The sequence below is a fragment of the Leiobunum rupestre genome, chromosome 2, assembly GCF_980474605.1.
Source record: "Leiobunum rupestre chromosome 2, qqLeiRupe1.1.hap1, whole genome shotgun sequence".
In the NCBI taxonomy this organism is placed as follows: domain Eukaryota; kingdom Metazoa; phylum Arthropoda; class Arachnida; order Opiliones; family Sclerosomatidae; genus Leiobunum; species Leiobunum rupestre.
In genome coordinates this window covers 62,978,402-62,995,015 of record NC_143385.1, presented here as the reverse complement: position 1 = coordinate 62,995,015, position 16,614 = coordinate 62,978,402, and the positions used below count along the sequence as shown (strand labels likewise).

Here is a 16,614-nt window from a genome sequence, read left to right as displayed (position 1 = left end):
ACCACATAATTATAATTCTCCAGTTTCTACTTTATTCTGATTTCACGCTATACGCGATTTACGAGGTAACCGCCCCCTTTTTGGAGGATAGTGCTGTGGAAGCTACCGGCTTCGATGCACCAACAAGGAATCTCAGCCAATGAAAAAGGCGTGCCGACATCTTATGACGGCGCCCACAGAAATGCTCTCGTAAATCCCGTATTCTCAAGGCATTTTAGATTCGCGACCGAAACGAGTCTAGGTGGCGTAACGGCGCTAGCTTCTCTGAGGTAGCGCCTATGAGACTAGCGTCTGCTACAGACAAATTAAAAAGTCATAAGAATGTATTTTCTCAAATTAACTTATACGATACAAAAATGATATTAAAATGCAAGTATCATTATTGTTAAAGTCAAATTTACGAATAACTATGAGAAAAACTAATAGCGTCTGTTTAACCTCAACCTATCTTGGTTTCAATGGCGAACCAAAGGGGGCGTAGTGATAGTTTTCGGTCGCGAATAGTTTTTGGTAGAATTATAGTTGTTCTTTATTTATAATTAGCTTAATTTTTTCGATTTCTAATGATTCCCGTACGTCTAGTTACGTTGAGAAAATAATTTCCGCTATTAATTTTACATGAGCAAAATCATATTCCCCCACACATTTATATATGATAATAAATAGCCTTGCGATTGCGGACATCTGCTCTGCATGTTCATTACCCTGAGCTTCAAGCTTTTTTTTGGGTGTGTTGAACAAAAATTTAATTTTATTTGCCAACAACGTGGAACCCACGTCGAAACATGTACCATAGTCCAGAATAAGTCTTACATAACTATTGAAAGGCGAGTAAGGTTGTACTAAAAGTATTCAAATATGACAATTAAAAAAATTTATTACAACCATAAAATTTATATTAATCAGCTCGGCCTAGTTAACAGTTTAATTATACAAATCCAGCGTCTTTGGCCATGCCATGAAACACAGAAGCATTATCAGCTATTAAATTCGTTAGGGTGTCAAATTCCAAAATGGCACCCTTGTCTAGAACAATTACCCTGAAACGAAAGGTTGTTCATTGCTGCGTAGTTTCGTAACTACAACGTATTGTACCTGTCATAGTCCATGATGGTGTTTAATCTGTGGGCAATGGTTATAACTGTACATGAATTAAATTCCCTCCTTATGGTTTCTTGGATGAGGTCGTCAGTGTCCAAGTCCACAGACGCTGTCGCTTCATCCAATACCAACACTTTAGTTTTCCTCAATAAAGCTCTAGCTAGGCACACAAGTTGACGTTGTCCGACACTTAATGACGAATAGTATTAATTACACCCAATTGTGGAGAATTGAACAAAACGCTAAAATTACCTAAGGTTCTCGCCTCCTTCGGCGATTTCATAGTCTAAGCCCTTGTCTAATGTCTGTATGAAGGATTTCAAATGGGAAAGTTCCAACGCAGACCAGAGTTTCTCATCAGTACAACTGCTAAAAGGGTCCAAATTGAATCTCAAACAACCAGAGAACAGTACAGGATCTTGCGGTATTATGGTAAGTTTCGAACGAAGATCAAACAGTCCTAAACGAGATATGTCAACATCGTCGATGAATATTTGACCGCTCACGGCTTCTATAATTCTGAACATGGCCAGAGTCATAGATGATTTGCCAGCGCCTGTTCGGCCAACGACACCAACCTATACGTGTGAATAAAAACCATAGAATTTAGAGGATATCTTTGCGTGTTAAATTTGAAACTCGCCTTCTCTGATGGGTTAATCATAAATGATACGTTCCTCAAAACTAATTCCAAACCATTCCTGTAACGCGTCGAGTAGTTGTAAAACACTATTTTTCCCTGTTCAGGCCATGATTTCTTAGGTTTGGAATCTGGGTTTTCCCAGCTTGCCTATGTTAAGCACTCATTAGGTTTATTAAATTCAAGTTATGAAGTAAACTTTAACCTACCTCCGGATTTAAGTTACAGTATTCCGTCAACCTCTCCACTGAAACAAGTGAATTTTCGAAGTTGGATGACGCAAGTACAGTAGAAAACAGTATGCTGATAAGCTAGATGAGATATGTTGTTAAGCTTAAGCTCGCTATTTTTTATTTAGAATAATCTGATATTAATTAATTCTTACGTTATTGGCGTTCGTGATAACAAATCCAACTGAACCTGCAGACAGTTTACCTTTGGATACAATAGTAAACAACCCAGCCAAAAATAGTATGAAGCTACCCACCATATCCAAATTTATGGAAAGCCACCTTTAAAACAAACCAAAGATCGAATCAAGACGAAAGTTTAAAATATTTTAGATCAAAATCAAAGTAATAATACCGACCTATTAGTAACCCTGAGCATGTACCTCAACTTGGTATTATCATCAATATATTTTTCAGCTTGTAATTCGAACCGCGAGGTAGCGCCATAAGCTCTGATGCTACTGGCGCCCGAAAGTGACTCGGAAAAATGAGCGTAGAGTGGCGACCTGCTATTTGCTTCCATTCTCTTCAATTGGCGATTGGTCACTAGGTACAGGCGCTGAAATAATAAATTGTAAAAAAGCGAGATCTTTGCTTAGCAAGAATCATTAACATACTTGGGCAAATCCGTACAAAAGCGTTACTGGCAGCACTGCGTATAAAAACGACGGAATCTCAATGACAATAGCTACTAGAAATCCAATGATTTGAGAGACAACTGTCAAAAAACGCCTCATAGATGTTGGTAACTCGGAATCAGTGGCCTCAACGTCCTTGGCGAAGCGATTGAGCACTCGGCCCATCGGTGTCGTATCGAAGAAAGACATGGGCGATCGCCAGATGGCGCTCAACATGGATGTGTGCATTAAAGTAGACGAACGCAAAGTAGTTATAGCCAGAACGACAAAGCTGACCATGAGCACGATACTTTGGGCTCCTCCCAAAGCGGCGTAAACTCCAATTCTGAGGTTTCTGGTTGAGATTTCGACATCTGGGTCGGTAAAGTTACGCTCCGAGTCCCCGCTCCATATAATCAGCCAGAAATTTGAGCCCACTGAGAATCCTTGTTGACACGCGAAGCCCAAGACGATTATTAGGCACCAAATTATCCTCATGGTAACGAAATATTGCCGGTAAACCGACCATGACGTCTTAAAAGATGGAGAAGGGCTCAGATAAACATCAACTTTAGCCTGTTAATAAAACTTACCGATCCAAAAACTTCTTGTTCAGCTTTAACCAACTGCATCGCGCCATCTTTTCCCTTTCTTTTCACGTCAGGTTTCAAACTTTCGGATGAATTACTTTCAGTCGAAGCCTTGGACAAATCGCTAACTTGCCTAGATAACTCAGGTGATTTGGTGTGGTCAGCTATATAAGACAACACCGACCGTTCGTCTTTTAGCGTCTCCTCGTTGAAATGTTGCAACAGGAAATATTTAAACGCGCCATCTGACGAGATGATCTCTTGATAGGAGCCACTCTCGGATATCTCTCCGTTCTTCAAGACATAAATCACGTCAACTTCTGGCAGAAACGTCACGCTATGGGTGACCAGTACCCTCGTCTTCTTTTTTAGGATACCATTGGGCCCCAAGACTTTGTCAAAGATATATTTTCCAACGTGGGAATCAACAGCTCCTAGTGGGTCATCTAACAGATAGATATCACTGTCAAGGTAGACGGCTCGGGCTAAACTAACCCTTTGCTTCTGACCACCACTCAAATTTATTCCCTGAAAGAGATGTTGTTATATTCTAACTTATTCTAATTGAAGATGCTTAAGTTGGGAATATAAAGATAGTTAAATACTGGAAATGATATGACTAAGATAATTACACAGGAGGTTACATTGGAGGCTGGATGAGAAGTGCTCTGAAATCCCCTTGCTCTTAAGGCATTCCTTTTTTACCCCCCCCCCCTCTTCGGGTGGATGGGAGCGCCACCTAGTTATTGCATGCTTTTTATGGTATTTTTACATTTACAACAGTACGCTCTCTTTAGTTTTAAAATACAATTTGTTCTGGCTAATTATAAATTCAGCTTGAGTGGAGGATGTCTGTTTCGTTTTGGGAGTTCTCGAGTTTGCGGTGTGTTTGGTTTAGTATTTTCTTTAGGCTTGCTTCGAGGATAAAACTTTTCCATTGATGATGCATCTTCTCGGGTGTTTTCATGTGAAAGGTAATCCAATCGTTGCTGGATGGTTGGTGATGCCTGGGCCCTTCTCTGTAATAATGCCTGGGCTCTTCTCTGTAATTCTGAAATTGAATGCGCTGTATAAGTTTTGGCCTGAGTGATGATTTGGCTTGCTGGCTGGCTGTTATGTTCCTCTGCCGGATGGATCTCGTCTTGCATGTTGTTGTGCGGAGGCATTCCAGATATGAGTAGATGTTTATCTGGTTGAGAATCTTCTTGATCCGGTTGGTTTATTATTTCAGGTGTAAAGATGCCTGGGTGTTTCTTTCGGATTTGGTTTACATGCCGCTTGAGTGGGCCTTTTTGTTATTCAATCGAGAAAATAATTTCGCCATTGTAGTTCGTAATTTTTCCTTCAATCCACTTGGTACCTTTTCCAATATTTCTGGCGTATATTATCTCATTGATTTTGTATTTTGCCTTTTTGGAATCCTGGTTTGGGCCTGATGTGCTGCTACCCATCCTGAGTGGATTGCAAAGGTCTAATTTGGTGATGACTTGTCGACCGCCAAACATGATTTCGTAAGGAGGTTTTCCATTAGCGCCCGGAGTTCTCCTCTGGTTTGTCAAGATTTTGGCAATTCTAGATTCTAGTGTGCCCGATGGGAATTTGTTGAGGCCTGCCTCTATGATGTCTATAGCCTCACTGCTACCACCTGTTATTTTTCTTATGCTGCTTTTTATAGTGCGTACACTACGTTCAGCCTGGCCATTTGAGGCAGGATGGTATTTAGGAGAGAGAATGTGGCGCATACCATTCCCAGTGATGTATGTTTTGAAATCTGAACTGGTGAAGCAAGTTCCATTGTCTGTCACCAGGGTTTTCATAATTCCAAAAGTGGCCGTGATTTTTGATAGAAATTTGATGACCACTTCTGTGCTAGTTGTTTTTGTGATTTCTACTTACAACCATTTTGAGTAGGAGTCAGAGAGGATTAGAAGAAATTTTTCCTCCAGCGGACCCGCAAAATCAGTGTGGGTTCTTTCCCAAGGCTCTGTGGAGGCTTTCCACGAAGAGTATTTTGCGGCTGGCATGGGAGCTTCTTGACAACATGATGTGCAGGTTCTTGCCAATTCTTCTATCTCCCGGTCAATGTTGTGCCACCATACTCTGGATCTGGCTGTAGCTTTCATTCGAACTATTCCCTCCCCTGCAGCACAAATGAATTGTTTCAAAGTCGGGCCGACGTCGACGAATTATTAAAAATCTGTGGTCGGCCGACCGTACTATTTTGAGTCGAAATGTCCTACCCGAAAAAGGGTCGGCCGACGGTCGGCCTACCTTTAACGTTTGACTGTATGCCAACTTAAAAAAGTAAGGTCGGGCCGACGTCGACAAAAAAGGTCGATCAGCATGGTCGGCCGACAGTTGGCCGACCTTCCTTTTTTTAGTTGAAATATCTTAAGGCGGGTTTATAAAGGAGCGAGAAAATCCAAAGAAACTTGTGCATGAAGCCAAAAGCTTTCGGAATCTGCTTCTGCACCGTAAGCTACTGTCCCTATCTAGTGGTGTGATGGGGTCACTGGAGCCTGTGGGGGGCTCCATACCCGGCTCTCAAGGTCATGTGATCGGGGCGCTGGGTCACTGGAACCTCATGGGTGTTCCACACTCGTCATTCTGTGACCTACTAAGGAGGGTAGTTTGCAGTGGAAGAGGAAGCCACTCTAGTCCTCAGCTGTGCGAGGGTGGGTCTCGGGCAGCCCATGGTGTCGCCTTTTGTTGGGCCGTGATGAGGGCGTTTGTTTGCTATATGTGAGGCGGTCAAAATGGCTGTCTCACTGGCCGAACGTTGTTTCGCAAAGCGCACTTTTGTCCGGGGCTGGTTGTTTTGGTGGCCGCTGTAGTGCTTAAGGCGGAGCAGCGGGGTACAAATACATATACTTATGTCCCTATCTAGTGGTGTGATGGGGTCACTGGAGCCTGTGGGGGGCTCCATACCCGGCTCTCAAGGTCATGTGATCGGGGCGCTGGGTCACTGGAACCTCATGGGTGTTCCACACTCGTCATTCTGTGACCTACTAAGGAGGGTAGTTTGCAGTGGAAGAGGAAGCCACTCTAGTCCTCAGCTGTGCGAGGGTGGGTCTCGGGCAGCCCATGGTGTCGCCTTTTGTTGGGCCGTGATGAGGGCGTTTGTTTGCTATATGTGAGGCGGTCAAAATGGCTGTCTCACTGGCCGAACGTTGTTTCGCAAAGCGCACTTTTGTCCAGGGCTGGTTGTTTAAGGTGGCCGCTGTAGTGCTTAAGGCGGAGCAGCGGGGTACAAATACATATACTTATGTTTACAAAAGCGCTTGTCGTGCTGAGCCCGTTGCTCAACTTGACGTGATCACGTGGGTTTTTTTAGAATAAATGGCGGCTACAAAAAAGTCGAAAAATTGTGGTGCTGAATGCAGTTTTTTATTATTGCTTCAAAAACGAAAATTGCTAATTTTAAAAAAGATAAATAAATTAAATTAAAAAAAAACAATAAATCCACGAAGGTCATAGAACGGGTTGCCTTATTATTGGTTAAATACGAACACGTGATTGCAAGCGAGAGCCGAGACCCTAGAAAAACACGCGAGAATATCAAACGGAGTTTGGTGCCGCCAGCGTCGGAATTCGGCGTAAGCTGTCTGCTACAGCAAGTAGGAAATCGGCTCTCACTTCTTTGTAAACGCTTACGCGGGAGCCGACGCTGACGAAAAAGTTTCAGTTTTTACAAAAAGCTTCAACTTTTCGCTTGCTTATAAACCCACCTTTAGCCACATATGGGGCGGCCGACTATCGGCCGATAAATATTGTCCTAGTAGAATAATGGTCGGCCGACCGTCGATCGACTAGAAAATTTTACTTAATATGGTATTATAACCGACTCTTAAATGACTACTGGCCGAATCTGAAATAATTCTGAGCCGACTTCAAGTAGACAGTTTAGCGACTCCGAAACGACGTTGGGCCGACGACCAATTTAATAGTATTTCCGACTCGGATCAAAAAAATATACCAATTTGTTTTCCTAAAAGATATTTAGCTGTGTTTGTATTGGGAACATTTTTTTATAAATTTGTAAACAGGAATCAACGATTTATCGTAATTTCAGAGTTAATCCAAACAATTTAAGAGCCAGAAAATGTTTTAATAGTGCTCGCAAAACATTCCCACGATTTGAATTAATTATATATTTCCCTAACATATTTAATTACACGAATATGACCTACTTGAGTTAAGAGATTTTTGAAAAAGCAAACATTTTCAGGCTGCATATTTGATCTTTTTCGACAAAATAGAGCAAATAAAAGAAATTATTTAAAAAACTGTTTTAATTTGTTTTATTAAATCGCTAATTTTCATTCTGCGCGATTAATTTAAAAATAAACTGTTGGATATAAGTCGACCATTAGTCGTGTTATAAATATGCAATGGCTTTTTCAAGTCACGACAGCTATTACAATTTAAGGTCCGCGTTCGGACTCTAATTAATAGTTGCATTGATAAGACTTATTTGGTCGGTAAGAGGTCCAATCTATTAGGTCACCATACCGACTTTAAAAGGGATAAAAAACGTGGAATAAAAGCGACTACTCATATTTTATTCTACGTGTTGGTTGGGTTCGAGTAAACATTGGCGGCTATTTTCCAAGATGGTGGACAATCCTAGTAGAATTAATTCCGGTGTCTTGGTTTTTCGTATAAACCCTCTAGCATCAGAATCGATACGCAATAGAAATACGCAATTTTAGGCAGTCGGCCCGACGAAGTTTTGGAGTCGGTTAACCATCACATTAACAGTCGTTATAGAGTCACGTTTTGAAATTGGGCCGACTGTGGCCCAACGTCGTTTTGGAGTAAGAAACAGGTACATTTTTAGGCGGAACAGAGTCGAGCTTTAAAGGCCGGCCGACCTTAACTCCCATAGGGCATTTCGACTGAAAGACCAAAGGTCGGCCATCCTAGCCATTTGAGGGCTTTGTCCGACGTCGGCCCGAATTAAATGTGCTACAGGGCATAATAAGAAAGTTTGTTTCTTATTTACTATCTGAATTTCGTTACTCTTATAAATTAATACTAAACTTAGTAAGGTCGTTTTTGAGTCGGCAAGTAGTCCAAAATATTAGGTCACCATACCGACCTTCAAAGGTATCAAAAGCGTACTTACGCGAAATTATGTCAAAAACGTTTAAGACTTTTAGAGTCGGCATTTGGACCAGGGGGGCGATTCTGTAAAAAATCGAATGGGAATTCGATCTCGATACCCTATACCATGTCGAAATCGACTTCGACAATTTGCATTGATTTATGCTTATTCGAAATCTTTACCGAATACCATTCGTCGAGATCTCGAAGTTCGAAATCTAGTTTTCGATCGAAAATTGGATTTCGAATATCTACAGACTAAGCCCGACGCTAAATCGACTCTTTGTGCTACAGGGGCTGGTGGGAGCTGTGTAGTTCTGCTAATATGTTTTGTCTCTGGCTGCTGTGTATTATCACTCGTTTTCCCCAGAGAAGGATATTGTTGAAGTTCGAAAGCTCGGATCGTCTACGGTGGTATGGTGTCATCTTTTCATCTATTCGGTCCTTTGGCCAACCAGTTTTCATAATTTCGTGCAGTTTGGATAGCTCCTGGTCTTCAGTCGTATGTTTATCCAGCTGTTGTACCGTTAAAGGACCATTATCTGTAACTTCCTTTAATAGGAATATGTATTCCGCTGGAACTGGCGTGCAATTCGGCATTTCCGGAAGTGGAGAGCGGCTCAATGCATCTGCATTTTGGTTGGTGGAGCCCTTTTTGAATCTGATTTCGTATGCATAGGCTGCTAATAGTAACGACCATCTCTGCAGGCGTGCTGCCGCTAACTGCGGAACTTGCTTATTTGCTGCCAACAGAGATACCAAAGGTTGGTGGTCCGTCCGTAGTATGAACTTTTTCCCATAGATGTAATCTTTGAATTTCTTCACAGCAAATATAATGGTCAATGCTTCCCTATCGAGTTGCGAGTAATTTCTTTCCGCTTTTGTCAGGCTTCGAGAGGAAAATGCAATAGGGCGTTCTACACCTTCCATAGTGTGTGACAGTACAGCACCTACGCCTACTGGAGAGGCATCGCAGTTTAGCGTGACTTCTTTCTCAACATCATAATGGACTAAAAGTTCTGATTGCATCAAGGTGTCCTTTGTTGATTGGAAGGCCGAGTCTTGCTCTTGTCCCGACTAAGATTGGCAGTGAAGCATCGACCCCTTTGTATGTTACACTGACTGTTAGTTGTCCCAGTATTTCCACAGCATCCCCTGAATAAGAGCGCAGGGTGATTGTTGAGGATTCTAATGCTCCTTTCTTTGGCAAGGCTTCGTAAGCTTGAAGCGTGATGAGAGTGTGGGCTGAACCTGTGTCTACTTCGAAAGGTAATGGATGTTCATTTACTTGGCAAGTGATGGTTTGAGGTGTTGGAGCTACCACTGATCCTCCGATAGCATGAATGGTTTCTGATCCAGAAGAAGGAGTGGTATCTGTCAGGTGATACGTTGGGCAGTCATATTCGTCAGTTGAGACGTGATGAGTTCTTGAAGAGGTATGTTGTTGTGTATACTCAGATGGCTTGAAGAGACACGCTCTTGCGACATGGCCAAGTTTCTTGCATCTGGCACAAATCGTGTGGATGTACTGGCATTCTGCTGGCTTGTGTCCAGCGCCAGCGCAGCGGATGCAGGTGTTTGGGTCGGCCCTGAAACGTCCTCTGACGGTTTTCCCCCGAGGTTTTGGTTCCGTTGTAGGGTCATTGATATTTGTTGAAGACTTGAAAACTGGTTTTGGAAGGGACGGTTTAGGTTGTTGACGTTTTTGGTGTTTATTGGATTGAACATGATGGATGCCCGAAGTTGGAAGTTCCCCCGCAGTTGTCTGTTTGTTTAAGATTTGGGTGTTTCTTGTGGCGTTTTCCATAGCTATTAGCATTTTCGTTGCAATTTCCAAGGTCAATTTCCGTTCCTTGGTTTCCTCTTCAGCAAATAATCGTTGTTGCATGCGTTCATCATTGATCCCGCAGACCAATCTGTCTAATATGAGCTCATCTAAAAGCGTACCTTCATAGGCGCAATGCTTTGTCAGTTTACGAAGTTCAGTGACGTAAGTCTGGATTGTTTCACCCTTGTGTCTAACTCGGCTATTGAAATGGTAGCGTTCGATTATGCGAGAAGGCTTAGGGTTGAAACGTTCTTCTAAAGAATTCGTTAGGTCCTCATATTTCTTTTCTGAGATTTTGATCGGGTGGTAAAGTTCTACTAACAAGTCGTGTATATGAGCTGCAAGGGCAGTTCTGAGTATTCCTGCCTTCTTCTTCTCCTCTTCAATGTCGTTGGCTGTGAAATAAGCCTCCAAGCGAGGAGCATATTTCGCCCACGTGTCCGTTGAATCGTCGAAAAGAGGGAGAACGCCGTAGGTCCCCATCGAGCATTAATTGGAGTGTTTCTCCAAAATAATTGTGTGTGCTAGCTGGTGGAGATTGTAGTTTGCCCACGGTGACAGCGTAACGTCGTAGCCATAGAAATCTCATAGGTAACTAGAATGCTGCCGTGAAACTGGCAAATGGCCCAAACGCCGTGGCAGACGAAGCCAGATCTCAGCCAATCAGAGCTCAAAGAGCGGTTCTGCCAAGAATTTAATGTCACCGGAGAGAATGACGTCACCTATCTCCCGCTATAGTAGCGGAAACCTTGGAGGATTATTATCCTCCTTGGCGGAACCACTCTACGGCCTCTCATTGGCTGAAGGTTCAAAACGAACTGGCGACAAGCTCGGCCGTAGGCGGCAGCATTCTAGTTACCTATGAGATTTCTATGGTTGTAGCTTGTGTGTTTTTGGAAGATGGAACTGGTTAGGCTTAGCGTGGTTGCACGAATTTCGAGGGTGGCGGAGCAGCGAAATTCTTATAATTCCCGTATCTCCGTCGCCATGGTTATATTCTAACTTATTCTAATTGAAGATGCTTAAGTTGGGAATATAAAGATAGTTTAATACTGGAAATGATATGAATAAGATAATTACACACGAGGTTACATTGGAGGCTTGATGGGAAGTGCTCTGAAATCCCCTTGCTCTTAAGGCATTCCTTTTTTACCCCCCCCCCCCCTCTTCGGGTGGATGGGAGCGCCACCTATTGCATGCTTTTTATGGTATTTTTACATATACAACAGATGTGCTGTGAACATTGCGAATCAGTTTCAGCTTAAGATCTCAACACGTACCTTTTCCCCTATCTCGGTGGCGTCGTTGGCGGGAAGGATGTTAAAATCAACATCTAGAGTGCAAGACTCCACGATCTTATTGTACTTGACGGCGTCGTATGGTTGATTGAAGAGTATGTTGTTCTTGAGAGTTGCGTTCTGGATCCAGGCCTGTTGAGGCACGTATGCAATGTTGCCCTACATTGTATAAATTTTCAAGACACACGATGGCGTTAGATAAATATAGCTAATTTATAACCTGAAGTTTGACTTGTCCTTGCATTTTATCCATATCTCCAAGTATGGCAGAAATTAGCGAGGATTTCCCACAACCAACTTGACCTACTATGGCGACAAGCGATCCTTTTGGAACTTTCAAACTGATATTTCTCAAAACGGCGTTTCCCGTTCCGTCCCAGCGAAAAGAGGCGTTATTTATATCAATCACTGGGAAATTGTAGTTGAAAATACTAGATATTAGAAATTGTGCCGACCAAATCGGTCGTTATTTGATCTGAAACATCACACTTACCATTTTTATTATCACCCTTATTTCCCCGCACATAGTCTTCGAGTTCTTCGCTATTTAATACTAGGTTTATTCTTTTAATACCTACTCTCGTCTACAAATAAAAATAAGTGATTGAAAATGAAGTCTATTATCTTTTACTTACCCGCAGAAAAAGGCTTAAAACAAAATCAAATCGACAGAGTGTTTTAAAAATTATATCGCAAATTGAAAATGGCTGATTTAAACCACGGACATTCTATTACCGGAAAGGGTGAACTATTTTAGGTAAATATTTAAAATTATCTTTAAGTCAGTGTAATTAACCTAGATCGCGCAACTACGATAAAAGAGGGAGTAAACTGTTGTGTCTCGTTTTGACTGCGTTTTAAATAACTTAAAACATCACACAAGTAAATCAAAACATAATAATTAAGCGTTTATTTCAGAGGCGATTTTGTATAACTTCTACAGCTTCCTCGTTCTGACGGCGTCTACCTGACTCTGTTAATGTCATACGTCATTGTTCTAGTTTTGCCCAGCGCTGTCAGATTTTCTAACGGAAATTATGGTATCGACGATAAAAAATTATTGAATTCTGGGCAAAATTATTGCACCTACCATTTATTTAGCTAGTTCAACTTAAAAGTAATGCTGTAGTCGTTTTAAGTGTTTTCCTCAAAGATTTACATGTTCTTGAAATACTAGTTCCTGTTATTCGACCATAGTAAATATCTTCTTGAACCTAGGAGCAACAAACTCAGCACCCCACACAAGGAGAACGCAACCAGTCAAAAGTCGTGGATTTTCTTGCGTACAATTTTCATTGGTTAGACGCTTTAGCGCCCGCTGCCGTCAGAAGGTGAAAATTCGGAAATTGTCTTCCCTCCGCCCGTAAAACGTTCAGCGTAAAGGCTCGTCCAATAAAATTTTTACACAACACTGCCTTAGAGTGTTTAAAGGCTAGCTGCGTTCTCCTTGTGTTTGTTGCTCCTAGCTTGAACCACTTTGTTATTTAAATCGAAAGTTTTTGAGAATATGATACTATTTAAAAAAATATTGAAATTATAGTACAACCTATCAAAATTATTGTAAATAAACGTACCATATGGTACATCGCTAAGATTATGGTACCACCCAAAATTCTACCAAAAATTATTGATTTGTACCATAATTATGGTACGTCTAACAGCGCTGGTTTTGCCTGAACAGTGGCGCCCTCCAATGACTATTTACTAAACTAATATACAGGAGTATACATACACACGAGCATACACAACATAAACAAACTTCCTAAACCCAAATAACCATAACCATGGTTTAACCCTTAAAGAGCCGATCCAACCCTAGGTTGGTAAAATACGCTAGACAGTCAACCTTGGCAGGACACTTTGAGTTGAATCAACTTGTGTGTTTTGGCTAATTTGCGCATTAGAAACTTTCCATCACTTTGTATGTTTTACAGCGTTTTATTTTGCTGTGTGTATCAGCCTATTTGTGGACATTGTTGTCACACCTTATTTTAGTTTTGGCGTTATCCCAATCATGGTTCATGGCTGTGTATTTTTTGCAGTATTTCTTACGTTTTTCATCCAGGCATTTTAATGTAATGTCGCGTTTCATTTTAAAGCTGTTTTATTAACTTTAATCTTTTTATTTGCACTAAGGGAGCTTAAAAGATTGGATAGCATAACGAAATCTCACATATATTTTCTCATTTTTGCGAGATCCTGAATGGTTTAATTCCCCTTTTCAGGGAGTCTTTCTAATGTTGTGAAGTATATTAAACCATGGACATTCTATTACCGGGACTGATAAATGAGTTGAGTTTCCCATGTTGATACCTTCCTCCTTTCAGGTCCAAAAATCTTGCAGCGCTGCACAATTTTTATGGCGCTGGACACGGGAGTCAATGCAAAGATAATATAAACCTCGTGCCCTAGATTTGAAAAAACTTACCAAAGTAGCTAACTATATAAAAGACCACGGTCAACTTTGATGACGCTCTGTTTGCCCAACAGCGCGACATCGTAGTTGGCCGTGATAGGACAATTATATAGTGAACGATGGAGACCGATTTTTCGGAGTTCACGTTCCCGAAGTGGGTAAACAACTCATTACTAAACCATCAATCAGAAAGCTCTCAGAATTCGAATCTAGGATACGGAGTTCTATATTATCTTTGATCAATGTAAGTAAAACCAAATGGCGGAGCCGAGGGTTAAATAGGAGGGTTAAGTTTTGGTTTGATTTCCCCTAAATTTACCACGCCGTAACGATTGTAAAGCTGACTAATTTTTCTTTTGCAAATTTCTTAACAAGTTCTGGGAAACGTGACGTCACGGTTTGTTTGGCTACGTGGAAAATTTAAAGCGCCATTTATTTGAGGCGCCATTAAAATTTTATTTCGGGCAGTCTCTCATCCTGGTAATAATGTCCGTGTTTAAACGCTTTAAGCCTTGTAAAAGGTTATTAAAGGAAAATTACCACAATAATATAATTAATCGTATCTGGTAAATCGGTTAAAGGATCTTTCAGCATGTTAAATAACCTCAAAGAAACAAAAGCAATAGTGGCCGTTAAAATATTATTTTCATCCACCAGCACAAAAGCTGTAAAGCTCACTACCGCCACCTAGAGTTAAGTTCCTGTATTATAATTCGGTTCAAATAGGTTTGGTAAAACATACGAACCAAAAACGGCGTCAATTGCCACAAGGACGTCGTAAACGCGTTTAAATACTGCATCTTCTTCAATAAATCAACTTCTCGATTTCTAAGCTCCGAAATTTTATCCTGAAACGACTCCTCCCAACCGTAGAGTTTCAAAACTTTGATGCCATTCAGCACCTCGCTCATCATCTTGATCCTTTGGTCTTTACAAAGCATTACTTTGGTCTAGTGCCAAGAACGTGTTAGACGAAGGACTACCAAACGAGTGGTACATTTGGAGATACCTGAAGATGTTTAATTTTTCGGGCGAGTACGCCATTTAGTGGCATCATTAGAAGCATAATAGCTAGTCCAGCGAAAGTAGCAACGCCCAAACCTTCCCACAGAAAGTACAATGACAAGGCTATTTTCAAAGGCGCCGACCATAGCATGTTTATTTCCATCATGAGCATGGGAAAGCGTTCCGAATCCACGGACATGGCATTCAAAATTACTCCGATTGTTAAGTTACGCCTGGCGGAGTTGGACAGTCGTAACGTCTAGGATACACACAAGGTTATTACGAAGAATGTATTCAGGCAATATAAGAGAGTGGTACAATAGAAGTAGCCTCTCGTACCAACATCGCATTTCTCATATCGTAAGTTACTATCAGTCCCGCATTATTGATAAGGCGGACTAGGCTGAAGCAAAGGGGCCCACCAAAAGCAGGAACATATGCATCAGAAGGGGGAGGAGGATATTGAGGCCCCAAAGAAGCTCGAAGACTAGGGGTGAACCAAGAGCAGGGGCAGATGCATCAGAAGGGGGAGGAGGATATTGAGGCCCCAAAGAATCTCGAAGACTAGGGTTCCACCAAGAGCAGGGGCACATGCATCAGAAGGGGGAGGAGGATATTGAGGCCCCAAAGAAGTTCGAATTTTTCGGCATAAAGTTAAACGACCAAGACAAAATCTTACCTTTTTGTAAATTGTACTCATACATAAACTTCTAAGCCTTAGACCCAATTTAACTACGCGTTTGTAGTACGATGTGCCAAATAGATACTGTACGGTATTGGCTAATGCCAGAAGAACAACGTAGAAATATCCCTTCCAAATTGGTTCGTCACTCGACGCATATTCTATCAGCCATCTTATAAAGATTAACTTTATTAACAGAAGAACGTACTCTTAAATAAATAAGATTAGCTACTAACCTGAGTATTATTGGATTTGTTATCTGCAATAAGTCGAAAATCAGACGAATAAGAGAAGTAAAAATGAAGTACGGCCAAAAAGCTTTGATCATAGCCGGAAGAATACTGTATTTTTCTTTAGGTTTGGTAGATTTTGGAACATTTTGATAGTCTTCGGATGCTACGCTATTTAGTTCATTCTCAGTGTATTGAGTGTCGAATTTGTAAACCTGCGACCTAAATATTTCACCTTTTTCCCTTGAAGTCTTTATTCTCGTTTAAAACGACGCGGTTTACATAAGCAAATTTAATATAGAACTCCGTACCCTAGATTCGAAATTTGGCAGCTTTCCAATTGACGGTTTTGTAAGGAAGCGTTTACCCATTTCCGGCACGTAACCTCCGAAAAATCGGCCTCCATCGGTCCTTTCCATACATAAAAATCGCAAAAACAATTAGAGCGCTAATTCGAAATAATGAACTCCTCCACAATATGTCATTCCTTTTATTTAAAGTTAGCTTTTCCTTCGATACTTCATTCTTAGTTACAGACGTCTTAGAAACGACAGGCCAACTTCTCATTGTTGACTCTGCGCATGTTAGGAGGTGGTGACACCCCGCGCGAGAATGGTTCGTGAAACAAATAAGCGCCGAAATTTTTGTATGAATACCAAATTTGGTTCAAATTTCACAAAATCCAAAAGTCAAAATTTATAAATAGAATAGATTTTTGAAATTCATTATTTGGTATTCTAGTATATTAATAAGAAAAATTCGATTCGTCCGTGCGAATAGTCAACCTCAAATTTAGACAATAATTTGGTCGAATCGAATAGTAACAAATACCTTGCCCAGGCTTATCGCCATTTTATTTTGGTATTTTTAG

At 41.2% G+C, this 16,614-nt stretch overlaps 1 protein-coding gene across 1 annotated transcript; it reads right to left on the bottom strand.

The window, feature by feature from the left end:
• Positions 1 to 913: 913 nt before the first annotated feature.
• Positions 914 to 15,841, bottom strand: LOC149958686 (ATP-binding cassette sub-family C member 1-like). Its single transcript, XM_090167240.1, has 17 exons — positions 15,750 to 15,841; positions 15,511 to 15,685; positions 14,836 to 15,090; positions 14,573 to 14,776; positions 14,367 to 14,513; positions 11,904 to 11,994; positions 11,631 to 11,818; positions 11,393 to 11,569; positions 3,182 to 3,706; positions 2,589 to 3,122; positions 2,331 to 2,530; positions 2,127 to 2,253; positions 1,951 to 2,052; positions 1,745 to 1,891; positions 1,354 to 1,679; positions 1,096 to 1,290; positions 914 to 1,040 (listed from the first exon to the last, which is right to left on the bottom strand). Exons 1-17 carry the CDS (start codon positions 15,839 to 15,841, stop codon positions 929 to 931), a joined length of 3,597 nt encoding a protein of 1,198 aa, XP_090023366.1. The 3' UTR covers positions 914 to 928.
• Positions 15,842 to 16,614: the final 773 nt, after the last annotated feature.

Excerpts from the sequence above, each read along its gene's own strand:
- LOC149958686 (XM_090167240.1), bottom strand. The coding sequence starts at position 15,841 with ATGATCAAAGCTTTTTGGCCGTACTTCATTTTTACTTCTCTTATTCGT. Across the intron at positions 3,707-11,392 it reads CCACCGAGATAGGGGAAAAG|GGAATAAATTTGAGTGGTGG; the intron begins GTACGTGTTGAG and ends CATCTCTTTCAG. Across the intron at positions 1,680-1,744 it reads TGATTAACCCATCAGAGAAG|GTTGGTGTCGTTGGCCGAAC; the intron begins GCGAGTTTCAAA and ends TCACACGTATAG.